We start from the raw sequence: 17,705 nt of genomic DNA, 5'->3' as shown, positions 1-17,705 counted from the left end.
TTTTGATGGTTTTTCATTTCATAATGTGGATTTTGTTGAAATTATAGATGCGTTTAGTATGATTAAGTCTAAAGCTGTATGGTATGATCGTTTTCAGCTTAAGTTTCTGAAACTTGGTTTTCCCTTAGTGGGGCGTCATTTGTTGCATGTTGTAAATACCATAATAACTGTGCCAGTTTTTCCTAAGGTTTGATGATAGCGAAAATTGTGCCTATTCGTAAAAGTAATGATGTATGAGAGTATAGGCCGATATCGATAATGCCAATACTCTCTAAAATGGGTGAGCATGTTTTGAAAGAGCAAATTCTTATAAATTCATATGTAAACCAGCGATAGTAAATATGGGGTTAGGCATAATCGGAGTACCACGTCCCTACTACTACTGACAACATAAAAAAAGTCAGTTGGTGGGGATGGTTGTTGTGTTGGTTTTTGGAACCGATCATGGCCTTATGGCCCATTCATGAAAAATAAATAAATTAAAACTGAAAACTTGTTTATAATAAATTTGTCACAAGTGCATGTGCATTTTTATGTGCGAACATGAACATCTTAAAAAATATTGATTGTTAAAAAAAACAATCGCAACCTCAAAGTTATAAGTATCCAAAATAATTTTTTTAACAAACTGATTTTTTGGATGGTTAGTACTTAGTATGATATGCCTTGTTATATTTTTCCCATTTTACTTGTAAATCATTTTCAGATTGATATGTTATGGCTTCTAATATTTTTGTCCATAATAATCCATTAGTTCAAATTTAACCTGATAAAACTAAAATGTTGTTCCAATCCCAATTTTTAGCACTACATTTCAAATTGTCTTTTAGAGTGTTTAAATAATAAATATTATTCATACGGGTATGTTCTGGAACTCACCTTCTGTTCTGCTTCTCACGTGAATTGAAATTTTCGAACTATCATCATGTGCCTTTTTTATTAAAAACATATTTTTTATACAAGGTCTGATACAGAACCTAAAAGAATCTACCATATTTACAAGTTCTGCAACTTTTTACTCGAAAACAGTTCCTGAACACACAAAACTGGTACCAAACTTAAGAGAAAACAGACCAAATGCTGTTCTCTTTGTAAACTTTTTACTTGAAAAAATTGTCCGACTAAAAATGGTAAACAGGAATGCTAAGTTCTAATTGGTCGTTATATTGATTTTGAAGTATTGCCACCTAATTTTGGCATATTCACTAGATTTGCTTTCCCGAAATTTTCATATTATTTTGCGATTTTGAAAAGTTTTACAGTATTGCCCGCTTAATTACCTTCCACGGTTAATTAATCCGATTTCAGAATACCCAGTTATTACAGTACAATACCTTACAAAATTGCACGGTTAATTACCCCCTTTTAATTACCCATTTCATTTATTTGCCCCAAAGTAACCGTAGCTTTAAATCTGTCCCATGTAATTACCCAATTACATTTATTTATTTAAAGAAAAAAACAAAACACCAATGTCCACCGATATTTACCCATGTTGGGTAATTAACCGGGGTCCACGGATAATTACCCTAGCGAGGTAATTAACACGCTTAATTACCTTCCACGGATAATTACTCAAAAATCTTGAAATTTTCACTGAGGTAATTAAGCGGGGTTTACTGTACTTTTACTAGCTTTTCTATTAAAAAAGTAGTGAAACAGACCAATAGAAAAACAAGAATACATCATACTCTCACTATGAAAATGTAAGTGTTATAGTTGGGCATTCTAGTACACGTAGCGGATCGATCTTTCTCGTTCCCTCGTTAAAAAGGAACTAGTTTCTTTGTGTAGTTCCTTTGCTCCATATAGTTCCTTTACTCCATACAGTTCCTTTGTTCCAAATAGTTCCTTTTCTCCAAATAGTTCAGTTGCTCCATATAGTTCCGACTCGTACATCGTTCCTTTGAATCTCTCTCTCTCTTTCATCGTTCTTTTTGTTTATTTCGCCCACTTAGTTCCGTGTTGACTTGTTAATAGATGATTGAAAATTGTGCAAAAAATGAAAACAAAAATGAAATGAAGCTACAGAGTTCAACTGCAGGACGATAAGCATAAAATATTTTTTATAAATAAATAAATATATAAAAAAATAAAATTTAACTCTTTACACAATAATAAGTTTATGAACGTTTTTTTATATTTTGTTAAAAATGTGACAGCATGTGAAAAACATTTTAACGAATGTAGAATATGGGAATAAATGAACGAGGTCAGAGAAAAGAATGAGATCAGAAAAAGGAACGAGACCAAAAAGGAAGGAAATCAGAAAAAGGAACTATATTAATTGAAAAGTTGGAACTAGTTCCGATTGTTCCTTCCTCGGAATGGTTTCAATGAACTAGTTAGTTCCGGAACTATCCAACTCTATTGTAAAGAATTCACTTCCAACGGGTGTAATGTGTGTTACAGAACAGCTCGATGTGTGTTCAATACACTTCTATATTTGAAATGAATGCCAGAACACGCCCGATAATTTCTTTAATAAAAACTAAATTCCCTACTCCGGCTGCGCTCATGCAGCACCATATCATTACAAAAGTTCCGTTCCAGAACCTAAAAGAATCTACTCATTTTACATGTTTAGCAACTTTTTACTCGAAAACCGTTCCTCAACCCACAAAACTGGTCAAACATTGAATCAAATTTAAAAGAGCATAAAACAAAATGGCGATATCTTTGTAAACTTTTTACTCGAGAAATTTGGCCGAGTAAAAATGGTAAACCGGTATGCTTACTTCTGATTGGCAGTTATGTTGATTTTTAAGTATTTCCATCTAATTTTGGCATATTTACTAGATTTGCGTTCCCGAACTTTTCAAATTATTTTGTACTCTGGGAGCTATTTTGAAATATTTTCCTTTTATTGGATTTACTATTAAAAAATTACTGGAGCAGACCAAAAGCCTTCTCCGTGCTTTACGGTAGAAATTGAGTGCTTTGGGTCCATGGCTTTATTCGCCCTGCGCCATACCTTACTTGGTTCTTCCGACCCAAATAGTAAAAAAACGTGAAATATGCTTCCAAAAATAACAGATTTCTACACGAGCTCCAATCGGATTTTCCGGTTTTTGGTGTTTGTGAATGGATTTTTTATGCAACTCTACTATGAAAACCACGCTTACGTAAAATTCTTCGTATTGTTTTCAGGTACTTATCTGCGATTTCAGGAACTTAAGGTGCACTTAGCTTTTGATCATCGGCCAATTGTCGGATCAACTAGTTGGAGTAATATTAATTATTTCTGCTCTTTTCCGTTGATATTTTCCTATTTCAGCATGGCTAATTTTCTCTCCGTAATTGTTGCGTGTCTATTAATTGTTCCCATAACATATCCACTTATACCAGGACCAAGTCTGTCAAACGTCATAACAACATATCCATGTGATATGTTATTAGGTTCTGAACATCCTAATTTAAAATTTAATGAAACTAAATAGCCAATGTGTATATAAATTGGTAGTAAATTTTCAAGTAAAATTATTATTATATATTTTTGTGATTGAACGCATTGTTTTAAATTTCATTGTTTTTCATGAATGTGTAAATTGTGTACTCACTGAATAATTGCGTATCTTAAATATACCGACTTACCAAATGCATTTTCAATGCAATTTGAAACCAGTAAAGAAACTTTGGGTATATTCTACATGTGTATCACAACAACTTCGAGGAAACATTGACATGAAATTGAACGAATTTGAATATGTGATCTTTATAAGTGAACCGACTAATATTAATCCATACTCATGCTTTTCTGCAACCTATGCTAGATTTAATTCGGCAGATTTAAAGTCGTTGCGTACAGTGGGATAAATTTTTGTCAATCGATTTGTAGCACACCTGATACACGCTATTCGGTATGCCGCACTGTTCAAAATTAATGCCAATCTGACACTCGTTCGAAATATATATGGAAGCTATGTCTGCATCTGCACCAATTAAAAAAAACAATAACGGTATTCTAATCTCAGTTTGATACGTTGTGCAAAATTTCGTATCAATCATTGTAGACTGTATTCAATACGCTATGCCAACGATATATATGGACTTTAGTACATAATTTACATTGAATCGATTTTTACGAAACCTTGCACACATAATTCTAGACTCAATTCAGTACGCTATGCCAAATTTCGTGCAAAGGGACTTTGGAGCACCATTTACATTAAATCGGACGAAAATATATATGGGAGCTATAATTATGTTTACGATTTTTCGACCTTTCGAATGTTTAATAAATTATAGATGGCTGATCGAGCTTGAGGTCAATATTTGTATTTATTTATTATTATCCAATATTTCGAAATTCATTGAATTTCATCATCAGGGAAGTTTTCTGATCTACAATAAATAAACATTACAATTAATTAGAATATATATCACAGCTTTTTAATACTAAAAAGATATAACTCATAAGATATGATCGCTTACTTTTAAATAACAGACATAAAATAATTACCTTAAAACTAGCGTAGTGTGACTACCACGGTCAAAAGCTATTATTGCACTGATTGTTATTGGTTAATTGCACGATCCCCTCCTACGTGTTAGATGTCTGTAGCAGTAAGCTGTGTTGTCTGTGTCTGCTTTGTTGTTCATTCGTTTTGTTGTTGGTAAGCTATTGTGGAGCATCTCTACTACAGCAAGAGACTAACAATAGAGATGCTCCACATAAATAGTTTACCAACAACAAAGCGAATAAACAACAAAGCAGACACAGACAACACAACTTACTGCTACAGACAAATATTGGAAAATAATAAATAAATACAAATATTGACCTCAAGCTCGATCAGCCATCTATAATTTATGGGAGCTATATTTAAATCTGAACCGATTTTTCCCAATTTCAATAGGGTTCGACCTTTGACCAAATAGATGAGCTGTACCAAATGTAACCTAATTGTTTACAATTTTACATGGACAGACGGACGGACATGAATAAATCGACTCAGAAAGTAATTGTATGCATATTCTCAAAAGGAACTATGGGTCTACCTCGTTTCCTTTTGCCTGTTACAAACATATGCACAAAGACATAATACAGTATTTTTCGGTTAATTGCACATCAAAATTTGCACAAATTTTTATTCAATTAAGCGAGGAACCGAACCCGCTTAATTGAATAGTTTCTTCAATTACAGTAATCACGTAAAATACTATTAATGATTTAAAAAAAAATCCAATGTCAAATACAAATTACACTTTCTCGCAGTTTTTTCTTAGCAATAAACATATGTTTTGAATTAGTAGATACGCCACCTAGTCTTTTTCACAAATTATGTCAAATAAGTATTTAAAAATGGCATATTATGTTTCAATTATTGTTATGCAATTAACCGGTGAAAAGCAAAAGGAAAATTATTTTTGATGACATGAATTTTGAACCAATTAAGCGGGAAAATCAATTAACAGGGTTTAATTATCCGAGAAAATTTATATGTATTTTCCTATGAAATATTTTTTGCCCCATTATGTGGTTCAATTAAGCGTGGAAACCAATTAACCGTAGGGTCAATTAACCGAAAAATACTGTACTATGTTTTGGTTTCTGCACCTGTTTCGATTTTTATAGATAATTTTTAAATGGATTTTATTATAATAACATGTGTCTGGTTTTCAATTTTGACTCACTGCCAGAAAAATTTAATAATGGCTAGGAACAAATACAGTACTCCGATAAAACATCTAATTACCAATGATTTCTCGAATTATAAGTTTATTTTATGCAACTATATCCGTGGTGATACTTCAGCGCGGAGAGAGGCTGCAAAAAAACATCAGTTCGTAGAGTAACTTCGGTTAATGTGGACTATGCGTCTAATGTGAACCACCCCCATATCTAAGGAAATGCGTAAAATATGTCAATGCCACCTTGATAAATGTTTTCCTAATTAGTGAAAACAAACATCAAACTTGGTTTTAAACAAATAATTGCAATGTTGGAATTTTAGTTTAGGTTTGATTGTAAAAGTGTGATTTGAACATGTTTTAGCACAATAGCCTAACGTTTTTGCAAAATAGTCGAACACTTTGTTTTTCCCGAATATAAAGAAGTTTTGTTGTTTTCTTGTTTACTTTAACAAAAATATTCATTTTTGAAGCCTATAGTTATTTTTAAATAAAAACGTTGGGTTATGTGGACCACTATAAAAAAGTGGGACGAGTTCGAAACATGGGCGCATTTAATCTGCGATAAGGTATTCTATCCTCTGAAAAATCGATATGCGAAATTACAGATGCTTTGGTTGGATGGATATTTTTATAGACAAATCTATATAATGTTTGATCTGGAATATATTTAGTCAACAAATGTACTGTGTTTTTAAAACAATTTGTTTTTATTTTTACCATTATTACGTCCACAATATAAAAAAAGGGAAATGGTAGTCCACATTACCCGAAGTTACTCCGTTGATCATCAAATTGTCATAGCAGTAAAAAAATACCTATTTAAGAGTTCAACGGGATTGGTGAGAGAGTTATTGGCTTACATGCCCGGAGACTATCAAGAAAGTTCTTTTGTTTCTGAAAAGAATCGGAAAACCTGATGGCCTTTCGCAAATGCTCATATTAATTGGAATCCAACTCAGTGGAGAAATATTAGCTCTAGGAAGAATTAAAGTGTAATGTTAAACACTCAGACATAAAAAAAATTACCGGGAGAAAGTCCAAAAATGAAAGGCTTATGTCAAAGTATAGCAAGGGTACTAGGAAGCATGGAGGAGGGTCAATAATGGTATTGTGCTTTTTTCGTTTCGGATTTTTAGTGGATCGGATTGTTTATACTAATGTGTTGGAAAACGCTATAGTTCCCTTCGGTATTTCAGCTTGACAATAAACTCCGAACATACACTAAAACGTGTCAAACATTGGTTGCGGGAGTCAAAAATCAGTGTTTTATAAAGGCCAACACTATCATCAGATCTTCACCCTAAAGAAACATCTTTGGAGCATAATGGATGTCAAAATCAAAAGGGAATCACTAACAAACATAACCACTTCCCAATGGTTCAGGATACCCAAAGATCAAATTGAACTTTTATTGATTAAATGTCTCGTACATGTACTGTACTCGCAAAATGTACTTATTTATAAGGAAAAATCAAGAAGTGGTTTTAGTTTTTTATTTCTAAGTGAATAAATTACCATTTTATTTCTGAAAAGCTTTCACTATAACTTTATTTTTAAAAAAGTTTCAGGTTATTTATTCAGTTGCTTTAGTTTTGGCCACCATTGTATCAACTAAATAGCGGTACCTCACAAATTTCAATATTTTGAGGTTTTTGAACACAATTTTCAACAGAATTCATTTTAATTTGGATCCCTATTGGGTACCCCATAGCGTGGGGGATGTTCAGTACTCGAAATTGCCAGTTTATATTCTACAATATGTTAGGCGATTTAGTCGTTATGTTGTTGTGTACTCTGAATACGACTTAACATCCATGAATGTGGATGTGGATTCATTGTACGAGTACATTCATGCAGATGTCCAATTACAACAGATGGGCGGACGGACATGGCCGATCTTGATGTAGGAACTCAAAATTACATATATATTAAAAAATATTTATTTAAATCTAAAACAATCATAATAATTAGATTATAGATAAAGTTTCAGGTCAATGTGAAGAATAATAGGAAAATAACGGACAATAATCTTTGTGTTATTCCCAGTATACCAGGTGAAAACCAAGGTGGTTTCTGATTTCCACGAGTCGCAACAAAACTTTGCAGAGGTGTTGGGGAACACCTATAAAGAAGAATGAAAAATGTTTGAGCCATTCGAAAGCTACAAAGAAATTATTATGTTTGTTTCAGATAGATTATCATTTAAACATGGTTTTAAATGTGTATTCGTTTAATGTATATATAATTTAGAGTTCCTACATTTAGATCAGATCCGTACAGACTAAATTAAAACAAGAACCCCACGATAGACGATTTTTTTAATAAATAACAGCGCTATGTACCACGGTTATTGACCTACGTAGGTAATAACTTTAAAAATTTATAAAAATCATATATATAAAAAATATTTATATTTTTTTTCTTCAATTATGGGTGAAAACACCTCAACAAGGATTCCTCAAAATTTGATCCAAATATCTCCATTATTGAACATTTTACAGCATTTTCATTCGAAAAAAGGTACAAATGTACCCGGTTATTGACAGTAGGGTTAATAGAAATAATTGGAGAATACATCCAGAAGTCTATTTTCGAAGAAGTGGAAAGTGCAGCTATCAATACGTATTATATTTTTTGATATTGGCTTGGCTTATAGAATTTGTGTATCTTAAAAATTTCGCTTTACCAAATGCATTTTCAATGCAATTTAAAACCAGTAAAGAAAAGTAAAACAACATGTATTTATATGAATGTAACCGATATGTATATGTCGACATAAAAATTTTCAAAGTTAAACAAATTCAACTATGACAGAACGTATTTTTGTTGTTTCATTTTTCGAAAAAAAGAAACAAAAGAAATATGATTTTTTCAAAAATAATATGAAATAATTGGACACATTTCGTAATTTTTCAATTTTATTCCTCGATTTGGTTTAGTTCGCTAAAAGATATGGGCTCGACGTATTTTGGTAATACGGCCGTAGTGGGGAAGTTGAATATTTTTGTACGCCTCGTTGGATTTTAGGTACCGTTGTAATAACTTCGAGGGAACATTGACATGAAATTGAACGAATTTAAACATGTGACCATTATAATAAACACTATAATCAGGTGGTATTTGGTTTTGGTTTGGTCATTATTAAAACAAAATTCCATTTTACAGTATACATTCATAGTTCCTCTCATATTTTAAATTTAAGTTTAATTACAACTTCGAAGATTCGATTCGAGAAGGAAATAAATCTTTTAAATGACTATACATATTCATATTTTGAAATCCGATGGGTTGAGCAGAATGATTGCGTACAAATATTTAACGAAGCTAATTATATAATTTTGACATATATTTATTATTTATCATAATTGTGTCAAACAAATTAAAATATATTACCTTACAAAATCATTAATGAATGAGAAAAAAGAGCTTCAGGGTTGTTTTCTTGTTTATTGCATTACATTTTTAATATAAAAAAACTCAATTCGAACAATGTTACACTTATAATAAAAAACAAATTGTTAAGGGATTTCTAATATTTTGACCACACACTCCCTTTTTTACACTTTGAAAGCGCTTTAGGATACTTTTCACCAATATTGTTATGATTTTGTCTGGAATTTGTTTCATTCCTCTTGTAATCTTTACCAGATTTCATCTATGTTCCTTGGTGTTGCTTCATACACTGCCACTCTCCTCATACACTGTCTCTTTTTTTTATAAGCTGATTCAAATTTTAAGCTGGTAAGTAAAAATAAATATATAAAAATAAATTTTATAACTTTGTTTTCATAAAACAAACTTTTTATTCCCTCCATCATGAGGAAGACAATTGACATATATTTTGAAATTCTCAAAATGTGTAATAGTGGGGCTACCGTTATACAGGGTTATATAAAACGGGGATCAATATTGATATTTTTTGGTAGTGAGATTTGTCAGCCAATAAGTACACCAAATACCAGATAACACCCAATATGATTAAAAAACGTACCCAAAATTCTTAAAATATCAATTTGGATCAATATTAATAATTTTAGTGCGGAGATGTAGTGGCACCTTAGTACCAAATCACAGCCAATTTGATTGAAAAACGTGTCAAAATCCTCATATTGAGGTGTACCTAGGTAAATATTTCGAGGTGTTGCAAACGAAATTATATGCATGTTAAAAAGCGTTAAGTTCGGCCAGGCCGAACTTTGTATACCCTCCACCATAGGTATACCGACAGATTCTTGTAATGAATATATAGGGAATATACTAAAAATTAACCTATACCGATAATTCTACAAACCGGATTGTGTAAAGCATTATGTACACCAAATACAGCAATTTTTTATGAAAACCCCAAAGCGTGGACTGATACTAATAAAGCATGGTAGAATATATAATCCTCAAACTTCTGCAATTTAGATAACAAAGTGTAGGAATTAGCGAATATTTGGGGTTATAATTATATGAGGGCTATGCCTAATTAATAACCAACATATCGACACCTCCGAACCATAGTATGCTAAGTCGACTTAGCATGTTTTAAAGTTCTTTACGTTTTTAGATACTACGGTCCTTAATTTAAATTCACTGAAATCGTCGGCCAATCCAAACCAAAGTTATAAGCAAAAATGTACTTAGCATGGCACGTACGATTAAAGAAACTTCCATACTTTGAAAGCTTCTACTGAAAAACTCACTTTTCAGACTTAGCATACTATGGTTCGGAGGCGTCAATATGTCAATTTCGAACACAATATTTTTGTTTTGTGTCTCAATTCTTTCCTTCAGGAGGTATAATTATATGGTGGAGATGCCCAAATGCTGGCCGATATATTTCATTATCGTCAGGTTCGAGTTTTTTTATCACGATTTCCTTAGAAAGCGGAATTATTACAACCGATGGCTAAATCGTCTTAGAATTCCATAATTTGTAGGGTAAAACTGACTATTTCGGTAACGACTATCCGGTAGGGGACAACCCCTACACACGGAACTAATTAGCTAACTATTTTAATAAAGGAATGGGGATACCGTAATAAGGGGCTACCAGAAAAAGTGGACGATAAATATCGGCCATATTTTTTTTCTAGTGGAGACATTTGCTACCCAAACAGAACACAATGTACCTAATTCGAATTCGGTTGCAAAACGCGCTCAAGAATCCCAAAGTACCGAAAATTGGGTGTGCCCTTATATGGGGGCTATCCGAAAAATTTACATATATTTATAAATTTTATTGGAGATATTTGATACCCAATAAGAACCCATTGTACGTAATTTTAGCGGTTAAAAACGCGCTTAAAACCCGCAAAATAACGTAAATTGGGGGTAACGTGATATAGAGGCACCAGAAAAATGGACCGATATTTATCCAAAAAGAACCCAATGTACCAAATTACAGCGAATTCGGCTGAAAAGCATGCTCAAGAACCCCAATATATCAAAAATTGGGCGGTACCCTTATATGGGGGCTATGCCTAAACATGGACCGATATAGCCCATCTTCGAACTTGACCTGCTTGCAGGCATAGACAACTCTATGTCAAATTTTTGAGATCTATCTCAATTCCTTCAGAAGATAGCGTGATCACAACAGACGGACGGACAGACGGACATAGCTGGATCATCTTAGAATTTTACCGTGATCAAGAATATATATACTTTATAGGGTTAGAAATGAATATATCGATGAGTTACAAACGGAATGACAAAATTAATATACCCTCCATAATATTGTGGAGGGTATAAATATATGCCACATATGTAATAAATTAAATTTATAAGATATAGCAAATTGATTTTTAAGCCATGTTTAAAATTTTATTAAATTTGCCAGGAGTGCTACTGCACTACCCACAATAGATGTGAATACCGCCAAGCACGCCAAGAAATGAGGGAATGGGCGAATAAGACCCACAAAACCCTTTCGGAAAATGAGGGGACATGAAAAATCCCCAAAATCTTATAGGATGACCAAACTGAAGACAAAACTAAGCAAAACTAGGTATTCGGGACATCTTTTCCTTAAGATTGGATGCGAAGGTAGCAGCATGTGCAGAGCGTATGGGGAAGACAGTGAAACGCTGGAAAATTTTCTGTGCCATTGCCCAGCATTTACAAGACTTCAGAAACAATTCTTGGGAAATGACACTCTTCACGGACTAACCGATCTGTGGAAGTGTGAATGGAGCGCTCAACATTTCTAGAGCGCTCAACATCCTCATTTGGCTTATGGTTGGACATTTGGTGGTATCATCCACCCCTCTTTCTATTTTAATTCTATCCCATTGAAATAACATTCAGAACTTACGTGTTTCACTGCAAACGCATAACACTTTGTGTCAATTGCACCTTGGACTCCAACACATCCAATGACCCGAAATGTCCAAGCTTCCTTAAGCATAAATCAGTAAACAAAATCAAAATAAATAATAGTTGTACTGTTTGCGAGGAACGGAAAATTTTTATTCAAATCCATCTTTCCACCTTATCGTACCACATGTACAAAAAGCCACCTATTCAGAAGCAGTACGAGGTGTAAATGAATCAGAAAAACAAACCCTTCCCAAAACACCCTCTGAATCCATGAATTTTACACGAAAACAACAACCCGTAACAACAATATCCGCAACTCCAAAACACAACAATGCCTCAGCAAAATCTCAACTACGCAGAATGAAATAACGACACATGAAATCCAACAGAAAAAAAAATCCGCTATCATCAAAAATATAAACTCACTATCCATCACGAAAACCAGCCAACAGAACATATCAACATCTTACCTAACAGTGAATTAAACAACTCCAGCTCGCACATAACACAAACTAAAACAACAACTGATCTCACGAAAATAGAAATCCAAGAAATTTCCAGTGACACGATAGCGTCCCCAGTACGTGAATATGATCAGACGGACGTAGAAATGTCTCCATGAAGCCAAACCTTCACAAAATTTCCAAATCTCAAGGTCATCATAACGCCTGAAACATATAGAAAAACCGTGCTAAGTACCTCTACATATAAATCCTAACATTATTTTCATCACAATAAGAAATATAATTAATCTATATATATATCACTATATTAGTCAGCAACAATATTAGTATCACTTCACATAATAACTCAAATTGTAGTCCATTATTTCAATCAGTAACTATCGATTGTGGTTTCTCTCTCACAATAACAAATGTCTACAATGAACATCACGTTGTTTTTGAATGAAAGAAACATAACCAATCAAATTCATACCCATAACACCGGTCATCAACTTATCGTCGGTGACCTAAATTCCCATAATACTGTTTGGGGCTCCTCTTCCAACTCCCGCTCTGGTAAGCTATGTGTGGATTTTGCTGAGGACAGGTGGCTAGTCTTCTTAAACGATGGTTCGGCAACCTTACTTAGCATCCGGAACTTACTCACGTCAATCGATGTTTCAATGCGTACGTCCGAACTAGCCCCTCATTTAAATTGGCACACCTTGGATATGCCAGAAGTGGGAGATCACTTTCCCATTCTGATATCTGGTAACAATTCAACATACAATCGCAAATTCATTCAAAAATTTATACTAAAAAATGCAGACTGGAATTTATTTAGAACAAAATTATCGACTTTTAATAAATGTTAATAGAGAAGCTGCCTAGATTCAACGTATATTTTGCAAAGCAGCAAATGAATCCATTCCGAGAAAATCCAGTCCAAAACCTATAAGAAGAACGCCTCATTCTGGTTTAACAGTACAATTTCTATATTGATTTTTCTAAGACAGAAAGCCTGGAAGAAATTCAAGAGACTGCGGAATTAGCAGAACGGGATTTCCAACGGGAGATCATGTGCAGTTGTGAAATCCGAATGCAAAATTGCCATGAGGCAAACATGGAATAATTTTCTAAACTCCCTTAAACCCTACCTGTATACCAGAATTCTTTGGAGTAGATTTAAAAACTTGAGAAGACGAAGTATGGCATCTTTTCCTACAATTTTCTCATCTAACAGAGAAATTTCAGATTCTTAGGAAAAGGCTTCCCGATTCGGACACTTTACGGCTGGACTTCTATAGGTAATAAGAAGAAATTAGAGGTTGTCACTAACAAATATTTTCGTACTGCCACTGCTCTCCTTAGACCAATGCATAAATTTGATACCTTCTGACTCAACTTCCCGAGCTCAGTCAATCACGTCTGCTGATTGACACCACGGACATCTCCTCTGCAAGTTCCCTCAGCGGAGACCGTAGGGTGCAGATGCCACCGAGCGGTGGTTGTTGCTGGTTTGCTCTCCTTGCTGGACACTTTTCTACCATTGGAATATGTTAATGTAGTAGTAAACGACAACCGATCCTGAGCGATCACCGCAATCCTCTGTGATTGCATGAACCACAGCGTTCACTTGTCGACCCACCTCCATAGAAGTAATTTGTTGAATAACGTCTACGCGTTATCTACTAACAGGCCTCTGTCGCCGCCACCATAAATTACAAGAGGTAATTTATTTGTTGTATTAAGAAAAGATTACGACTATTAAACCGAGATAATTAGAATAATTTAACTAATAATACCCTCGCCTAAACAATCTTCCTTAAAAGTTGAAGGAAGATTTACTAGCTTCGGCCAACTCCATGAGAAATGTTTTGTTAATCTACCATCTAGGGCCATAATGGATGGTCTGCATAAGACCTGCTCTACAAGTCTCTCTTGCCTGATAAGATCTCATCTTACAGCCCGCAGTGGGTCTTGTATACTGATGGATCTTTTGATGGAATGTCAAGATATTATTCCATAGTAAAACAAATATTAAATTGCATCTTTGAAAAAATTTACGAACGCCGCTTGCCGGACGGAATTGGAGTCTTCTCAGCAGAACTGGCAGCTGTCATATCGGCTATGACATATGCTTCAGGTCTGCGGGTAAGACGCTAATCTGTACTGACAGCCTGAGTGTTACCAGAACAATAAAAGCAAACCGCAAGGGATCTTTTGTTTTCGTTTAGCTTAGAGCATTTGACGTAGATGCTGTAATTTTGTGGATTCCATCCCACATTTGTATTGCAGGAAATGAATACGCTGACGAATCTACCAAGCGAGCTCTAAATATAAATGCGGCATATTTCTGAGCCGCATTTTTTTCCAAAGTTAATATCCTCACCATATATACAGCGTACTTTGATCTCTGGAATCGTTCCGATGTTTTCCTAAGATCAGTTAATCCCTCAGTAAATAGGACAAACTACGACGAACATCTCAGTAGGGCCGACTGCAGTTTTCTGGCTTGTCTTATTAGACATTATTATAAAAATATTGTACCAGCCAGGTGCTGATTTTGCAACGTTTTTTTCTTTCTGTGGTACACATTCTATCAGAATGTCCATCCTCAAGGATCGACGAACCTATAGGAAGAATTCTCGATTGCTCAACATGATATATGTTGCCGAGAATGCGAAACTCCCTCCACAAACGTGGCACTCTTGACATCTACATTCTCTTTTTATAATATATAATTTTATATTTCACAAAGCATATATATACATAAAATTAATCTTCCTTATAATCTAATTACTATTAATTTATTCAATGAAATCTAATCTGTAAATAAATTTGACCACCTATGGGCGCAAATGATCTCGTTATCCGGCGCCTTTTAACCATATTTTATAAATTTATTTGTAAACTATATTGATAAGAAAAAAATATAAAAACATAGTTTCCGTAAAAAATTTCAAGTATTCAAAACAAAAATCTGGCCTGTACAAAAAATTAATATTTATTTATACCTTTTAATAATCAAAGTTCTGATCTGATCGAATAGCTAGTTCATACTTGACACGTCCGGGAGAACATTCAATAATGTTACTTAATTTTATTTATACAATAAAGTCAAGAACGGCCTCGTAGGGACCAATCATATTAGTTCGTTATAGATGAAGGCTTAGAACAAAAAATATATTCAGTTGGGAACTGAGAGGTTTTGTGACCTTTTTGACAATTATTTGTAGAGATTAAAATAAACTTTTATGAGGATTGTAAAATAAATGAAAATTGCAAATTGGGACCGAATAAATAGTTCGATATATCCGTAGTTCACTATAAGAGTAACAATACAAATCTTTACTCTTTTAGCAAAATATGTCATACAACTACGGGCCGGGAAATGTGTTCGTTGTAAAAAAGTTCGTTATAAGGGAACTCGAATTTATATACCACTTGAAAATGCTGGAAATTGCGTGTTAATCCATTAAGAAAGATTTGCGTTTTCAAACTTTCCCCAGCACACAGATTGAGTAAATTGAATACAGGAGGGCGTTTAAAAAGGAAAATTTCGAATTGTATGACCCTGTTGACTCATTTTTGAAAAACATAATTTGCCATATTCATATTGACACGAGTATTAAGTTGGTATCTTATTAAACTAAAATTTATCTTTCAATGTTCATCTTCAAGAAAAACTAATATCATCTAAAATGGCCATCAATTCTACATAGCTAAAATATATATCACAGCCTAAAATATCGAAAATAAACAGCATCCTCAAGGTCCATAATTTTCTATGGAGCTCTGATCTGGGGATTTCAGAAATATGAATGTGTAGAAAAGCTATTACGATTTTACATTAAAAAATGCTATATCTACCAAACAACACACCCAATTATATGCTTCACTTAGAAATTGATCTTCCAACTTTATATAATAAAACTTTAAATAAATAAAGTTCTGCAATTAAACCCACAGAGATTGCCACGCAGTGCAGTTCTATCCTTCCAATAATAACATTCCCATTTGTTTATATTGGAAGGATATTACTAATGCTGTAAAAAATCAAGAGCAAAATGAAATGTGCACTAATGCAAAGAATTCAGAATCTCATGATATGTATTCTTCAGATATCAACCTGTACTAAACATTTGTCTACATATGCGACAGGATTAATTATAAAAGCTAGAGGGGGTTTACTTAACTTAAACGGCAAACATTTTACTGGGAACAATAATACAAGTCTTCTTTGTTCAATTTGTAATATGAGTGAAATAGAAAACACATACCTCTTTATTGGAGCATGCACCATATATGCTCATTTAAGAAATAGATTCTTTGGTAAATGTATTCTTGAATATCATGAAGTTATTGATATACTAAATGGCACGAATTGTCTTAATTTGTTTAATTATCTTAATGCAAGTCTTAAATATAGAAATCTTATTATTAATGAATATAATGTATAAAACTACAACTACAAATAGTATAGAACATTCATTACATGAATATATAATATATCAACTGGCTAACAGCAATATCGCTATGCCAAATTATGGATGAAAATTTCAATACGAACATATTTATATAATTGAATTAAAATATAAACCACAATATGTAATATCATCTATTAATAAAATAAAAAATGTTATATTACCTGGTTTTGGGAATTTTGTTCAGCCATAGCTTTTTCCTTCGCTTGTCGTTTACATTTATATCTGTGATTTTGAAACCAAATTTTAACCTAAAACGATAACATTAATATATATATATATATATATAAGTAAGTAATTGATTACAATAATGAAATAAAATTGGCAACTAGATTGACTAATTTGAAATAGAATTAATGAAATTTATTTACATTTGAATAATTTAAAAATTCACGTCAGACATAGACTTTGATCATAGCAAAATTCTATGCAAAAACCGACACTAGTATAGAACTCGCTATATAAAATTGAAAATTAAAATTTCAATGAACGTAACGCCATTCGATGTTACAAATGCAGGTGTTGATCAAAACAAAGACATAGAAACCGTAAAGACTCGACAAAATGCATTTTGACAAAATAGTTCATGAAAACATAACCAAGGGGAATCATGCATAACAGAGGCATGTTAACAATAAAAACGCAAATAGGCAATAATGTGTGTATAAAAACGCAAATACGCGATAATGTATTTATAAAATGTAAATAAAATTAGAGATCTGTACTCAAAGAATATGTTTTTATTTTATAAGGTTGCGATATTGCGTTTAAAACGTTTAATATTGTTTGCTCTGTTGTTATGATATCGTAACAACTGAGGAAAATCCATCTA

The 17,705-nt window shown here is 33.1% G+C and overlaps 1 protein-coding gene across 1 annotated transcript in view; it reads right to left on the bottom strand.

Moving 5' to 3' along the window:
• LOC133322213 (homeobox protein Nkx-2.4) overlaps positions 1 to 17,705 on the bottom strand; it is a gene marked incomplete at its 5' end in the record, with an annotated part of 109,628 nt that overhangs the window by 32,200 nt on the left and 59,723 nt on the right. Inside the window, one exon of the mRNA XM_061531248.1 lies at positions 17,038 to 17,124. Coding sequence (XP_061387232.1) covers positions 17,038 to 17,124 — 87 coding nt within the window. The remainder of the gene's footprint in view (positions 1 to 17,037; positions 17,125 to 17,705) is intronic.

This window comes from Musca vetustissima, unplaced genomic scaffold (genome assembly GCF_032173495.1).
Source record: "Musca vetustissima isolate MV318-11 ecotype Yass unplaced genomic scaffold, APGP_CSIRO_Mvet_v1 utg14614, whole genome shotgun sequence".
In the NCBI taxonomy this organism is placed as follows: Eukaryota; Metazoa; Arthropoda; class Insecta; order Diptera; family Muscidae; genus Musca; species Musca vetustissima.
Note: the sequence above shows the minus strand (reverse complement) of the source record. Positions and strands in the feature narration are given on the sequence as shown.